The following is a 15,204-nucleotide window of genomic DNA, read 5'->3' as shown; positions in this document are numbered from 1 at the left end:
GCGACCCTGCCTGGCTCACTCAGGAGCGGGGCTGAGCCTTTCCAAAGGAAAACTCGCATTAAACTCTGCCACAAGGCTCTGGCGACCATATGGAGCTGGGAGAGGGGTGGGGGCCAGCCCTGACCTTTATTGTAGGGAGGGCAGTGCCACTGACCCTCTCCCTGCCCCCCGGGGTGGCTGTTCCCAGGCCGCTCAGGTTGTTCCTCGCTGCTAAAGAAGACAATTAAATCCTTGAGCCCAGGTTTTAGTGTTTCCATGTGCAGCCAAGTATCTTAATCTGGGCTGTTTGGGGAATTTTTATCCCGTGGATCCCTTGGTATGCCTGGAATGTTTGCTTTTCCTACTGTGTGCGTGTGTTTGAGGCACTCCTGTAAAAACAAGAGCTTCCTGCCTGCCTTGTAAATCTTTCCTTGATTGGCAGAGTGGCCTTTGGTGATTAATCAAGGGGCACGACGGAGCTGACACCGTCCAGGAGCTCGCTCCTTGCAAATCCCCGGCACGGTGGTGGGAGACCTGGGAAGGGACCCCGGGAGCTGGCTGCTCTCCAGAGCCCAGTGGTGACATCGGTTTTCGGTAAGAGCCTGGGAGAGGAAGGACTCAACGGAAATTCCAGAGAGCTAAGGAAATGCTCCACAGGGCTGGGACTTGGGAGGCTTTTTCTATTGTATCATCGGGATAAAACATGCGGCTCCGCTTGGAGGGATTCGCCCGGTGGCCAAACAAACCTTCCCACCTTGTCTGGGCTGGGAAGGGGGAGATTTGTCCCAAAGAAACCTTCCCACATTAGCTGGGAAGGAGGAGATTTGTCTCAACCAAACCTTCCCACCCTTAGCTGAGCTGGGAATGAGGAAATTTGTCCCAGCCAAACCTTCCCACCTTGGTGGGGCTGGGAATTGGGAGATTTGCCCCAACCAAACCTTCCCACCCTTAGCTGAGCTGGGAATGAGGAAATTTGTCCCAGCCAAACTTTTCCACCTTGGATGGGCTGGGAAGGGGGAGATTTGTCCCAAATAAACCTTCCCACCTTGGTTGGGCTGGGAAAAGGAAAGATTTGTCCCAACCAGACCTTCCCACCTTGGCTGGGCTGGGAATGAGGAGATTTGTCCCAACCAAACCTTCCCACCTTGGTTGGGCTGGGCAGGGGGAGGTTCACCCCACGCATGGATAAAGGTTTCTCCAGGAGATAGACTCAGGATAGGGGACAATGCAGAGAAGAATCACCTTGTGTTCTCCATAGGAGGCTTCCAGGTGTCACAGGCTCTGCCTGGATGTGGCACAGGGGTTCCAAGTTCGTTCTAACCTCTGGAACAGCAAAAACAAGAGCATCTTGGCCAAAGGGCTCTAATTTGTCTCATCTAACACAACCACTGCTGTTCCGACTCTGAGCTTGTCTGGAGCTGACTGTGAGTTCCTGAACTGGTGTTGTGTTGTGTTGTGTTGTGTTGTGTTGTGTTGTGTTGTGTTGTGCAGGCCACACATGGGCCTGTCCCCATGTCCCCATGCTCCCAGAAGGGTTTCAGCTTGGGGAAAAAGCTGGCAGAGCTGCAGGCTGCCAGCCCTAGGGCCTGCCCCAAAATCGTGGCTGTTAGCAAGGAGACCTTCAGCATGGGAGCCTGGTGGAAAATTGCCATGGGAGAGGTCAGCACTCAGCATTTTAGAGGAAATTGTGAGATATAGCAGGAAGTTTTTTACAATGAGGGTGTTAAAACATTGGCATGGCTTGTCCAGAGGAGCTGTGGCTGCCCCATTGCTGGAATTGTTGCAGGCCAGGCTGGAAGGGGCTTGGAGCAGCCTGGGATAGTGGAATGTGTCCCTCCCCATGGCAGAGAATTGGAATGGGTGACCGTTAGAGGTCCCTTCCAACCCAAACCATTCTGTGATCTTCAGGTTCTGGTCTTGCCACTTTTTTCCTTGGCTTTTGCCCACTGCTATGTGCCAGGACAGGGCCAGGATGAGGAGCTTCAGGAGCACTGTGAGCAGGCAGCCAAAGAGGGTCTGTGTGTGTGTCCCAGGTGAGGGTGGGAGGAGAGACAGGTGGGAAGGAGCAGAGGAGCAGTCAGGACACACAGGAGCAGTCAGGACACACAGGAGCAGTCAGGACACACATGCTGGCTGCTTCCTGGATCACAGGGAGATGATCTTTAAGGCCCCTTCTAACCCAAGCCATTCTGTGATTCTGTGAAAGCACAGCAGTGACAGTGTGGGCAGAGCCCCACAGCCTCTCCCTGCTCTTGGACAATCTGCTCCTGGGGCCCTGCCTGTTTATCCTGCTGATACCAGAGGTGCTGATGATGTGTCCCCCTGGAGCCCATCTCTCCACATCCCTGAGTTCAATCATCCCTGCTCCATCTTTCCCTGGCAGAGCTGGGTTTGGAGGTGCTGTTCCACCCTCCACCATTGCACCAGCTGTGCTCCTCCATGCACCTGCTGCAGGATGCTCTTCACACCTCCCACACCTGTCCCCTCTCCACACCTGTCCCAAGGCCACTCCAGCCTCCCTCCCTGCCATCATCAACAGCAGCTCAAAAACTCATGGCAAGAGGGTCAGGGGAGTTTTCCAGGCATTTTGTGTCCCCTAGCAATGAGCCCTGAAGCCATCCAGCCCCGTTAGCTGTGACCATCCTGGTGACAACCTCACTGCCATGGTGCCAGGGGATGTTCAGTGCCATCAAGGTCACCTCCGTGTCTGGCACGTTGTTCCCTTGTGTTCTCACCACCACACAGCTCCCAGCATGGCTCCAGTGTTCAGATGCAGCTGGCAGTGATCCCAGAGGTGTCACAGAGCTCTGTCCCACTCCCCTGGCCATCTCTAATTCATTACCACAGTGTGCCTGAAAGGCCCCAGCACTAGTAGGAGCCCAAGGGAGCAGGCAGCAGGTGGGTGAAGCAGCAAGACAGTGACAATTCCTGCTGCCTTTGGGATCCTGGGATGAAGAACAACCCCTGCCCAATGCTTTAAGGTCCCTTTGAACCCCAACCATTCCATTCTTGTTTCACTCAGCCCTGGGGACAAGCTGCCTTTAAAGTGCCATCACTGGAGTGAACAGCCCTTTTCTTTCTCCTCAGCCTCTCCTTGGCCAGGGTTGCTGCTCCAGTATGGACAGTTCTCACTTATCCTGTGTTTGGGAACAGGCTGAGCTGATTTTGCCCTGGCTGCAGCCCTGTCAGGTTTTCCTCATAGCCAGGAAGATGTGAGACTCCTTAGGGATCCAGATGTGTCCTTATTTTCATCCCGGCAGAGAAACCGGGACCGGGGTGTCTGGTGTCCCCCTGCCCCTCTGGGTTCTGCCCCCTCCTTTTGCAAGTGATGGCTCCAATTTGGGGTGCAGATCCCCCCCACAGTCCTGGAGAGGGGGCACAGACCCATCCATCCACCTGGATGTGCTCCAGAGTCCAGTGGGCAAACGTGGCCACCTGCCTGTGACATTTGCCCTGCGTCTCTGTGTCACCCCACATCCTCACCGAGCTCTGGGGCAGGGGGTGGAGCCCCCCAATTCCCAGAGCCATGGGAGATTCCCTGCCAGGTGGGCAGGAAATCACACCCAGCGCTTTGAATTTCTCAGGAAAAAGAGAAAATTCCTCAAAGGTGGCAAAACAACAGTGAGGGGCTTTGCTATGGAAATGTGGAGCTGTGTCCCCTGGGGCTGGTGGCTCCTGGGATCTCGCCGGGCTCCACCTTTGTCCCTGCTGACATCTCCTTGGCTGTTCCCTGGACTGGGTCCCACTGGTGCTGGCAGGTCAGGAACAGGCCCCTTGCAGGAAACAGGGAAATAAAGGAAAGCAGAAAAGAACAATTTAACATCCAGGAATGGAAATGACTCAGGAGGATTAAAATGCAGGGAAGATGAGAAAGAGGAGGGTCCTGGCCCTGTTTTCAGCCACATTTTTCCCCTCTCAGAATTTCTAAGAAGGGGCTTTGTGAAAGTGCCTGTGGCATCACCTCCCTGAGTGTTTGATTGATGAAGAGCAGTGGCAGGAGTTCCTGGGATGGGGATGTGCCCTGGATTGTCTCTATGGGATCAGCTATAGAAGAGGAGAGAACCCAGGAGAAGGTGGGAGGGGGGTGGAGCAGGAGCACTCCAGCTTTCTGTGATCCTTACCTGGGGCACATCCAGCATCCCCCTGAAACAAGGGGGATCTCAGGGGTCTGAGACAGACACCTGAGACATGGAGCTGGCTGTCCCCAGAGGATGGGACAGGTGGGAATGGTGCTGGATTCATGTCTTGGGGACGGCTGCCCGTGGGGATGTCCCCATCAGCCTCTTTGGGATGGGATCAGTCCTGGTCCCCTCATTGCTCCAGCTGTGTCCCCACCAAGGCTACTGGTGTTTTGAGGGGATTTGGCACAACCAGCAGCATCCCAATCCCACCCGTGCCCTCCCCAGTCACACTTCCCTGTTGGAATTTTGGGAATGGAATTCACCCTGGTGCACAGGAGCACTCCAAGCCACACATTCCCGGGGAATGGGGAGGGAATGAGACCTGGGACACCCCAAGATGATGCAGATTTCAGAGAGAGGACAGGGAAGACGAGTTGGCCTCAGGCCTGGCAGCTTGAGGGGGCGTCTCCAGGAGGATAGGATCCCTCTGGGTGGGATGCTGGGAGCAGGGGGAGGGCTGGGTGGTGCCTTGGCCCCTGCCCATAGGGATGCAATTCCTGGCACTGGGAAACAGCACTTGTGCAATTTCTTGAACTCCATCTCTCCTTCCCACTTAGCTGCACTTTGAATCCAGAGTTTGGGTCAGAAGCAGGTACCTGGAGGAAGCTTTATCAGGAAGATTGCCATGGGGAGGTTTGAGGGGTTCAGCATGGTCACAGGACAGTGTCACTGGTCAGGGGATGCTGTCACCACTGTCACCATCACGCCAGCAGATGTGCTGAGGCTGCAAACCTCCTCTCCATCCCAGGCACCTTCCTCTGCCCACAATGCCCCAGTTTTCCAGGCTCAGCACGGCTGAGGGCTGAGGCATTTTGGGAGCCTGAAGACAGCCGAGGTGATCTCATCCCACGAGTATTTTCTTGGCTCGCTCTCCTCGCTCCAACGCCTCGGCGATAAGGCTGGGCTGAGGTCAGTGGGAGGGTTTGGCATTGCGGAGCCGTGTGTCACCCCACGGAGCCTGGGACACTCTACCTGCGCTGCCCTGGCTCCAGCCAGGTCCCCGAGTCCCTGCCCCATCCCCCAGGATGCTCCGCCTGGGAAGAGGGTCCGTGCAGGCAGCCAGAGGTGCCTCCACCTAGCCCACAGCTCAAGCTGCTATTTCACCTTCTCCTGGGGAAAACAAAAAGGTGGAGGCTTTTCTTACCTCCAGCAGTAGAAAGAAGGAGAGGAAACTCTTCAGATCGCTTTCCAAAGGGGTGTTATCAGCTCAGGAGGGGTTTCCTGCTGCCAGAAATAGAGTGGTGTTAAGATAGGAAGGGAAGCAGGATGACACAGGCATAGATAAGGCTGGGGGGACGAGCCAGGAGAGGAACCCTGGCTGCTGTGGGAGCTGGGCTGGCTCCCTTGGAGCTCCAGTGGGAGCTCCATTCACCTGGAAAACAGCAGGGCAGGGCCACAGCTGGGTCCTTTCAGAGATGCTGCTGCTGGGCTTGGTATATTGGAGTGGTGCACCATCCATGCATCCATGCATTCATGCATCCATCCATCCATCCATCCATAGAATCACAGACTAGTTTGGGTTAAAAAGGATCTTAAAGCTCATTTTATTCCATTCTCTGACTGGGGCACGGATATCTTCCACTAGATCAGGTTGCTCCAAGCCCTGTTCAACATGTCCATCCATCCATCCATCCATCCATCCATCCATCCATCCATCCATCCATCCATCCCCCCCTGTGATGCTGGGCCTGGGCCAGTGTTTCTAGACTCTGCATGTGCCTGGGGACACAGGGACAAGTGCTGTGCTCTCATGTCCTCCCCACACAAAGCTTTATCCTCACTGGGGCTTCAGGGTCAGTGCCAATTCCCACATTTCAACTTTCATCCGTGAGGATTTGACTTGTCACTGGGAAAGCTGGGCTGGAAAACCTGTTTCCTGAGCTTCCAGGTGCTCCTCTTCCTCCAAGCACTGACTCCATCTCCCTGCATTTTCTTTCCATGCTCTCCTGCCTTTGAGTCTGGTACCTGATACATGTTGGAGATGTATTTTTTCCCCCATTTTTTGAGAGATAACCCAGAGGTAGTGAGCTGTGCTTGCAGCTGGGTGCCCCAGGGGTGATACCAGAGTGTGACGGAGCAGAAAAACAAGGAGACAAGGCTGGAGATCCCCATGTCCCCCTCCCCAGATCAGCCTCCTGGCTCTGTGCCAGTCGGAAGATGCCGAGTTCCCTCAAAAGAATGGGAGCTTAATGTCCCGGAGCTAATAAGCAATTTTCCCCTGCACCTGCCTCTCCCCGCCGCCTCCCCTCTGGCCATCTGCTGTCTCGGGGCCTCTGGACTCTGCACCGACAGCCTGGGGCACCCGGGGCTGAGGCAGGGCTGCTGTTTCACTGCTTTGGGCTGGGGGTACTCAGTGTCTCCCCACTGAGTGCTTTGAAGGGGGAGTTTGGCTTCCTCCATCCCTGTGTCCCCCCCAGGGAGGTGGGTGGCAGAGCCCAAAAGGGGAAACTGAGGCAGGGAGAGCAGCAGGCAACAGCCAAAGGTGCCAATTACTGCATCCACAGGGAGCTGGCATCCCCAGGCAGGGGGATATGAAAGAGGGGCTGTGAGGATGGGGAGGTGAGGATGGAGGACACAAGGAGCTGATGCAAGAGGGAGGAATGCAAGGAGAGGGATGTGAAGAGGGGGAAGGTGAGGAGGGGGGACGCGAGATGGGGGATGCAAGAAGTGGGATGTGAAATACGAAGGGGGGGACATAAGGAGGGGGATGTGAGGAGGGGGATGTGGGGAGGAAGACACGAGGAGGAATGTGAGATGGGGAATGAGAGGATAGGGGTGTGAGGGGGGGGATGTGAAGAGGGGGATGTGAGAAGGATGTAAGGAGAGGGACACGAGGAAGGGGGATGAGAGGAGGAGGGGGGATGCGAGGACGGAGAATGCGAGGCGGGGGGGTGCGAAGAGGGGGAATGTAAGGAGGGGGATGCGAGAAGGGGGGCCGGCGGGGGCAGAGCAGATGGGGCCGGCAGGCTGGGGGTTGCCCCGGCCCCTCAGACAAAGGCTGGGGCAGATTTACGGCCCGGGACAGCTGGCGGGCAGAGCCGCCCCCCCCCGCCCGCAGCTGCCGCTCCCGCTCCCGGCCGCGCTCCTGCGCTGGCGGCGGCCCCGGGGCGGAGCGGGGCGGGACCGGCCCCACATTCCGGGCATAGCAAAGCCCGGCCCGGCCCCCGCGGCCCCGGGACGCTCAGAGCCGCCGCAGCACCGCTCCGCTCCGCCATGCCCCGGTGAGTTCTGCCGTCGGGACCCCCCGGCACCGGGAACTCCCCGGCACCGGGACCCCCCGACCGGCATGGGGACCCCCAGCACCGGGAATCCCGCGGTACTGACCCTCTCCCCACCCCCCCGGCACAGGGAACCCCTTAGCATTGGGACTCCCCTGACTGGGATCGAGACCCCCGACCGGCACCGAGACCCCCCCGGTGTCACGGGGATGCCCTTCGGGAAAAGGCCGCTCCCCCGGCACCGGGAACCCCCCAGCAGGGATCGGGACCTCCCTCGGCACTGGGACCCCCCTGGACCGAGATCCTCCCGGCCGGGACTGGGACACCCCCTAGGACTGGGACTCTTTGACCGGGATCGAACTCCCCCCGGCCTAGGGAAAGCCCCCAGCCGGGACTGGGATCCTTCAATGGGAAAGGACGCCCCCCGGAACCGGGACCCTTCTCCCTGGGACCGGGATTCGCCTCCCCTGGCACCTGGAGCCTCCCGGAGAAAAGACCCACTCCTATGCCACATCCACCCCCAGGGACTGGGAACCCTCCCGGCAGCCTCCCAGCCGGGACTGGGACATCCCCACGGCACCTAGAGCCCCCCCGGAAAAATCGCAGGACTCTCACCGGGACTGGGACACTTCTGCAAGTCCAGGGTCCCATGGATGGGATGGGGGGTCCTGTCGCTCTCCCGGTGGCTCTGTGCCCGGTCCCGTGGGGCCGCTCCATCCCCCATTGCCGGGCCAGTGCCAGCCCCAGGTGCCAGCCCCAGGTGTCAGCCCCTGCCCCGGGAGCGCTGAGAGTGCCGATGCTCGGCCACCCCACTGCCGCCACGGGCTCCCACCCCTCCGGCACGTCCCGGCCGGATTCCTGGCAAACAATCCCGTGTCCATCAGGATCCGCAGCGTCCTGCCCCGACTGCTTCCCAACAAGCCCGTTTTCCACTCTTGCAGGTGTTTCGGCGTGGCCAGGCGCTGTTGAGGTCCCCCGGGACGCCCTTGCGGGGTGGAAACGTGGCTCTGCCGGCGGCACGGACGGACATGAGGACGGCGGAGGACTCGAACGGGACGGTGCTGCACCGGCTGATCCAGGAGCAGCTTCGCTATGGGAATCTCACGGAGAACCGCACTCTGCTGGCCATCCAGCAGCAGGCTCTGCGCGGCGGCGGGGCCGGCAGCCCCCGCTCCTCCCTGGAGAGCCTCAGCCCCGAGGAGAGCCAGATGGTGCAGCAATCCACGCGGCAGGAGCCGCAGGGCCAGGAGCATCACTCCGACCACATCTACCTGGAGAACAGCGTCTATCGGCTGTGCCCGCCCAAGGGCGAGGAGCTCCCCACCTACGAGGAGGCCAAGGCGCATTCGCAGCTGCTCGCCTCGCAGCGGGCAGCGCTCCGGGCTGAGCCCGCCCCGCGCGGCGCCGACAGCGGGGCCCGGCGCCCCGACGAGGGGCTGAAGGACCTGAAGCACGGCCACGTGCGGTCGCTGAGCGAGCGGCTCATGCGGATGTCGCTGGAGAGGAACGGGGCCAAGGCGCAGAGCCCCATCAGCGCTTCCCACAGCTTCCCGCAGCTCTCCCGGCAGCTCGTCCCCCTGCGCGGGCAGCAGCAGCACCCCGAGGGCACCGAGCCGCGGGGACCGCCCCCGGAGTATCCCTACGTTATCCCCAACCAGGATGCTTACCTGGCGGAACCCCGACCCTGCTCCCGGGAAGGTCCTGGATTTCAGCATCCTGACATCAGGTAAACTGCAGCCCCTGGGCTGTGCTTTTGGATGCCTCCCAGGAATGTCCAGGATGGATGCTTGGAATCTTGCAGGATGTGAAGGGGCCCAGAGCACCTGCTCCTGTCCTCACTGGCCCAGAACATGGCGGGGGGGGTCTGCTGGGAGCCCCCCACTCTGCTCCTGCCCCCAGTTCCCACAGCAGGGCTGGACTTTTCCAACCAGTGATGAAAATCCCATTCCCACAGCACCATGCCCCCTCCCAAGCACCAGGAGGAATCTGGGGTTAATTTAGGGGATAATCTAGGAGCTGGAAGCAGCCCAGGAAACAGCTAAATGTGGAATAGGTATGGGGCAGGGTGGAAGACAAATATGCTCCCTGCTCCACAGAAACCCCGTGCCATGGTCCTGAGCTGGGAATGTCCATGTAACTTGGAATTGCTGCTGAGCAGAGCCTGGGCTGGTGCCAGGTGGTCTGTGGGCCCTTTGGCAGCTCAATGCCTCTGGCAAAGCCCCAGCATGACTGTGAGATGGACATCTGGGGCTCCAGGCATTGCCTGGAATTTGAGGAGGACTGGAAACAACCTCTTCCAGTGTGGAAAATCATGGGAAGAAAGGAATTGGTGGCTCAGTGGAAGGACACACTGCTCCCAGCCCTGCTGATCTATCCAGGCAGAGAGCGATAGCATCTGCAGCAGGAAAACCTTCTCCTTGCAGGGAACAAAGAGGGGAAGGGGAGCTGCGAGGAAGATGTATTTATTCTTCCTTGCTCCTATATCATCCCGCAGGAATGCAGGCCCTTGGCGGGCAGCCCGCGGGGGAGCGCGGCGGGGCTGGGCCGTGCACAGCCACCCTGCTCAGGCTGTTCCAGGAGGGATGCTGAGGTGGGATGCTGGAGCAGTGGCTCAAGGGGCAGCCAGGCCGGCTTAGCTCCTCTGAATATAAAAAGGACATGTCCATAGCTTGGCAGTGAGGAGGCTTCAGTGAGGAAGCCTTGCTTTGCCCAGAAAATAAGGAAAATGCCAGCTGGCTTCCAAGGTGCAGCACTCCCAGGAAGAGAGGGGCCTGGGGGGTTGGGAGCCCATCCAGACCCACCGGCCAGGTCCTGGAGGGGTCAAGTCGAGGCATCACTGCAAGATGGGATTTGTGGTTAGAGACCAAGCGCTTCCCAGCTCTAAAAAGCAGGACAGGCACTTGCACCTTTGTGCACCTTTGTGGTGACTTGGAGGCGCTAGGTGGGATGTTGGAGTTGCAGCCAGCCTTGCCAAACCTTGACCCCCTCTCGTGGCTCCCCGCAGGGTGCTGCCCTCCCCGGTGCCAGCCGCCTTCCTGCCGCTGTGTCCGGGTGCGCTGGGCCCGGCCGGTGTGGAGGCGCTGGTGAGTGCCCAGGCAGTGTCAGCCGGCAGCCGCCTGGCCCGGGCTGACGCCGTCCTGCGGGAGAACGAGCGGCTCCAGCGAGAGAACGAGAAGCTGCGGCGGGAGCTGGAGAGCTGTGCCGAGAAGGCGAGCCGCATCCAGAAGGTGAGGGAATGAATGGTGGCAGCCCCGTGTCCCCCCTGCCTGGCGGGGATGCTCCAGCAGCTGCTGTGAAAATTCACCCCCTTTAGGGATTTAATCCCTTCTCCTCCTCGCTCTGGCGGCTCGTTCCCCTCGGAGCAGCTGCGGTGTGGCAGCCGGGCTTGGGGAGAAGGAGCCCATTCTCCAGTGACCCTCTCCCTCCGCCTGTCCCCCATCCCAGCCACCACAGAAAGTCCTTTGTGTGCCCATGTACAAGGGACGGCTGTTCCCCGTGGCTGGGCCAAAATCTGTGGAGAGATCCTTCCATAAGAAAAAAGACCGAAAAAAATCAGTTTTCCTCCCCAAAACGTGTCCTGGGGGTGAACTCGGGGCGCACTGAGCTCCTCTGGCAGCTCAGGTTGGGCTGAGCACCCCAACTGAGCTTTGACCGGCATCTCCCTTTCCTTTCCTCATTCCACGAATGTCTAACCCTGGCTTGTCCCTTCCTCCACCCCAGCTGGAGAGCGAGATCCAGCGCATCTCGGAGGATTACGAAAACCTCGTCAAGGCGTCTTCCAAGCGGGAAGCCTTGGAGAAAGCCATGAGGAACAAGAGAGATTGTGAGATGAGACGGCTCCAGGATTTCAACCGAGACCTGAAAGGTGAAGGACCCTCTGTGCCCCCATCCCTGTGGGTGCTCTGTGTCCCCCGGCTGTTTCCATGGGAAACCTGTCTTTTCCCACTTCCTCCAGCCAAAATTTTGTATTTAAATCTTAATTGGGTTTGATTGTTTTGGACCAGAGAGGCTGGAATCGGCGAACAAGCAGCTGGCCAGCAAGACCCAGGAAAACCAGGAGAGCAACCAGGGCAGCGTGGCCAAACTCCTGGCACAGAGTAAGTCCCGGGGGACACCCATCCTTGCTCCCCGTGGGAGCTGGGCTGCTGGAGGAGGCGGGTGTCGGGCAGCAGCTCTCGCCCTTCCCCAGGGAGGATGGAGCAGCTCTTGGCGCTGGACTCGAGCCATTAATCCCGGCGGCCGGCCGGCGGCGTGACCCGCATTCCCCACATTCCTGCCGCAGCGCCGGCTCTTCCAGCACCGAGCCCGCACTCCCGCCCCACGCCAGCCCGGCCGTTCTCTCCCTCCTCCCTCCTGCACTTCGCAGCCATCCCAGCCTGGGCTTTTTAAGGGGGAAAATTAACTTAAATTTTAGCAGAGATGCGATGATGTTAGTAGGAAGAATTGCATCCCCTTCCCTTAAGGTGGCTGGATTCACACCAGGCAGGTTTCACCCTTCCCGAGCTAAACTTTAGGCTGGAATGTGGCACGTGGAGGCTTTTGGCCATCTGCCCAAGTGACTGGAATGCCCCTGTCCCTCATTTGATAGAAGACCTGGAGGAAGGGGTGACACTGCCAGATGTCGCGAAGCAAAAAATCCCCGCTGAGCTTCACGGGCCAGCCTTAGGGAAGCCAAATGTCTGAGACTTGTGGGGTTCCCTCGCAGGCTACGAGCACCAGCAGGAGAAGGAGAAGCTGGAGCGGGAGGTGTCCCTGCTGCGCAGCGCCAACGAGGACCAGCGGCGGCGGGCAGAGCTGCTGGAGCAGGCGCTGGGCAGCGCCCAGGCACGGGCGGCCAAGGCAGAGGCCGAGCTCCGCAAGAAACGAGCCTACGTGGAGAAGGTGGAGCGGCTGCAGGCAGCCCTGGGGCAGCTCCAGGCCGCCTGCGAGAAGCGGGAGCAGCTGGAGCTGCGGCTCCGCACCCGCCTGGAGCAGGAGCTGAAGATGCTGCGGGCTCAGCAGGTGGGTGCTGGCGAGGCGCGGTGGCTCCGGCGAGGCGCGGTGGGCGCTGCGCCCTCCCGGCACCTCCTGATTCTCACCGGGGCTTTGTTTGGGCTGCTGCAGAGGCAGGCGGGCACGGCAAGCGGGGGAACGCCGGAGCTGAGCGCCCACACGCTGTCGGAGCAGCTGAGGGAGAGGGAGGAGAAGATCCTGGCGCTGGAGGCCGACATGACCAAGTGGGAGCAGAAGTACCTGGAGGAGTGCACCATGCGCCAGTTCGCCATGGACGCCGCGGCCACGGCGGCCGCCCAGCGCGACACCACCCTCATCAGCCACTCCCCACGGCACTCCCCCAACAGCAGCTTCAACGAGGACCTGCTCCTGGCCAGCCACAAGCACCAGGAGATGGAGAACAGGTAGTGCCACCTTGCCAGAGGCATTTGTCTGCCATCAGAATTTTCTGGGGTCTGGTTGGGCAGTGCCTGGATCCTCCTCTCCCCATCCAGCTCCTCTTCCAGCTTCTGCCTTTCCTCCTCTCCAGGTTAAAAGCCCTTCATGCCCAAATCTTGGAGAAGGATGCTGTCATCAAAGTCCTGCAGCAGCGCTCGCGGAGGGACCCCAGCAAAGCCCTTCAGGGCTCCCTGAGGCCGGCCAAATCCGTGCCCTCCATCTTCGCTGCCTCCGCCGCCCCAAGCTGGCCGGGGACTGGCCAGAGTGACCGGGCATCCGAGGGCAGCTCCCGTGGCAGCACAGGTAAATAGGGACACCTGCCCGCTCCCTACCTCACTGCTTGCAATTTTCCCCTGTAGTTTTGGAGTTAGAGAGCTTGGGGAAGGGTGATTCCTCCAGGACCAGCCAGCAATCACAGAATCCCAGAATGGTTTGGGTTGGAAGGGACATTTAAGCTCATCACTCTCTGCCATGGGCAGGGGCACCTTCCTGGCCTTGAAAACTTGAATCCCTTTCCTTGAATCCCTAACAGAGTCTCCTCCAGCAGGCAAAGCCACCACTGAAGGGACAGCAGTGCCCACCACCCTTCCCTTGCCGTCCCACTCGAAGCACGGCAGCAAGGACGGCAGCACGCAGACGGACGGAGCAGCCGGGAGCAGCGGGCAGGGCGAGGGCACCTCAGTGCTGGGTGAGTCCCCCCGGATGGCACGGGTGGGATACCCCAGCACGTGGGCTTAGCATCCCTGGGACGGGCTTTGCACAAGCATCAGCGATTTTTTAAGGCGTTTTTAAGGCCCCGGTTGAATTGGGTGGGTGTGAATCCCTACGAATCCCTGTAAATAAATCCCTTCTTTCTCTGCAGAGAGCTCGGCCACTGCCAGAGCCCCGGACCTGTCGGACATGGTGGAGATCCTGATTTAAGGCCACCCACGGCTGCATGGTGGCCCCTCCACCCTTCCTGCCAGCCTGTCGGGATGGAGAAGCATCTGGGAAGGAGGGACTGAGCCGGGAGCTCAGCGGTGTCCCCTCGGCTGGTCTCAGCAGTGACTCTGGGGTGTGGGAGGGTCACTGTCCCCTCGGTGCCCACACTGGTCCCCGGCTGCGCAGGGCGCGCTGGAGCCCGGGGACTCAGCGGTGGCTCCATCCCCATCCTGGCTCCATCCCAACTCCATCCCCACCCCAGCTCCCACCTCTGGGTCTTGGCCATCTGCAGCCTCCCAGGTGCTTGGCTTCTGACTGGAAAATCCCTCTCTGATCGCCCGAACTGTACCCACAAGCTGAAGTCTCTGCACGAGGGCAGAGCTGGGAGGGATCCTCTGTGGCTCCCATCAACCACCCAGATCCACATGGCCAAGCACCAGGAGCACCAAACTTCCATCACCTGCATCCTGCCTCTGGGTTTTCATCACGAGGGCTTTGTGATGGGGTGACAGTGAAACAAAAGTGACAATGGACGGGGAGAAAGGTGGAGGAAAAGCAGAGGTGAAAGGCTCCAAGGATGCCAATGGATGTGCCTCCCTTCTCCTGGCTGCATCCCCTGGTTACTGGCAGCTGGCTTCTGCCCGTAGCCAGTGCCAACATCCTGCTCCTCAGAGCTTCCCATCCTTGCCCTTCATGTAAATATATATATTTTTCTTTATTTCTTTCCCCTTTCAACGTGTGCATTTGCTGGCCAACTGCATTTTTTATTTTTCTCTCCCCAGACACGTAAAAAATGCGTTCGGTTCTCGTGCATTGTTTACAAAATGGAAAAGAAACAAAAAATTATGAAAGAGAAAAAAAACCCCAAACCCCATGACTTAATATATTTTATATTAATATTGGTATTTCTTTTTAAGTATTTTTTTTCGTGCTGTGAACTTTTTTTCCTGCCAAAGACGACAAGTTCTCGTTTGTGCGTTTTAAGTTATCTTTAAGTATTTAAACATAAACCTGGCTGTTTCGTTACGCCGCCCTATACCGAGATTGCTGTAGCATTCCACTTGGTATAACAATATTTTAATAAAAAAATCCAAATATCGATCCATGGAGTCTCTTTTTTTTTTTCCCATGCAACGTGGAGATATGGAGGTGCCACCAGGGCAAGAGGGTCTGGGAGTGCTGACCCCCTGGTTCACCTGTCCTTCCCAGCTCCCCAGGGCTGAGATTTTAGAGCTGTATGGGAGAGGGGAAAAATGCTCAAGAGCATTTCTGCATTCCCCAAAATCCCATTGGGATCCCATTCCCCTCACCTTCATGGGGGAAAAGGATGTCGTTTCCTTCCTGCTCTGGCATCCCTGCATCCCTGTGTCCTTGGTTTCTGCATCCTCATGATCCTGCATCTCTGTGTCCTCAATCCTTGCCCCTTGCTGTCCTTGATCTCTGCGTCCCATAACTGCATCCTGATGGGGTCCTCC

At 58.9% G+C, this 15,204-nt stretch overlaps 1 protein-coding gene and 1 long non-coding RNA gene across 4 annotated transcripts; one reads left to right on the top strand and one right to left on the bottom strand.

Moving 5' to 3' along the window:
• Nucleotides 1-3,222: 3,222 nt before the first annotated feature.
• Nucleotides 3,223-8,088, bottom strand: LOC148222553 (uncharacterized). Its single transcript, XR_015805639.1, has 3 exons — nt 7,994-8,088; nt 5,305-5,381; nt 3,223-3,752 (listed from the first exon to the last, which is right to left on the bottom strand). It is a non-coding gene; the product is annotated as an uncharacterized LOC148222553 (long non-coding RNA).
• Nucleotides 7,314-14,830, top strand: AMOTL2 (angiomotin like 2). Of its 3 annotated transcripts, none has more exons than XM_014870429.2 (10): nt 7,314-7,381; nt 8,320-9,104; nt 10,383-10,605; nt 11,099-11,243; nt 11,383-11,475; nt 12,084-12,379; nt 12,482-12,774; nt 12,900-13,111; nt 13,356-13,496; nt 13,671-14,830. In XM_014870429.2, exons 2-10 carry the CDS (start codon nt 8,407-8,409, stop codon nt 13,727-13,729), a joined length of 2,160 nt encoding a protein of 719 aa, XP_014725915.1. In that variant the 5' UTR covers nt 7,314-7,381; nt 8,320-8,406; the 3' UTR covers nt 13,730-14,830. The 3 variants fall into 3 exon arrangements, with proteins under 3 accessions (XP_014725915.1, XP_088026738.1, XP_088026737.1); XM_088170612.1 differs by having other exon boundaries at nt 13,353-13,496; XM_088170611.1 differs by having other exon boundaries at nt 13,341-13,496.
• The last annotated feature ends 374 nt before the right edge of the window (nt 14,831-15,204 follow it).

The sequence above is a fragment of the Sturnus vulgaris genome, chromosome 10, assembly GCF_052056855.1.
Source record: "Sturnus vulgaris isolate bStuVul1 chromosome 10, bStuVul1.hap1, whole genome shotgun sequence".
NCBI classification, from domain to species: Eukaryota; Metazoa; Chordata; class Aves; order Passeriformes; family Sturnidae; genus Sturnus; species Sturnus vulgaris.
The sequence above is the reverse complement of the archived record's forward strand: the minus strand, read 5'-3'. Positions and strand labels throughout refer to the sequence as shown.

Coding starts and splice junctions, on each gene's coding strand:
- AMOTL2 (XM_088170611.1), top strand. CDS start 8,407: ATGAGGACGGCGGAGGACTCGAACGGGACGGTGCTGCACCGGCTGATC. Junction 11,476..12,083: donor GGCCAAACTCCTGGCACAGA/GTAAGTCCCGGG, acceptor GTTCCCTCGCAG/GCTACGAGCACCAGCAGGAG. Junction 12,380..12,481: donor AGATGCTGCGGGCTCAGCAG/GTGGGTGCTGGC, acceptor GGGCTGCTGCAG/AGGCAGGCGGGCACGGCAAG.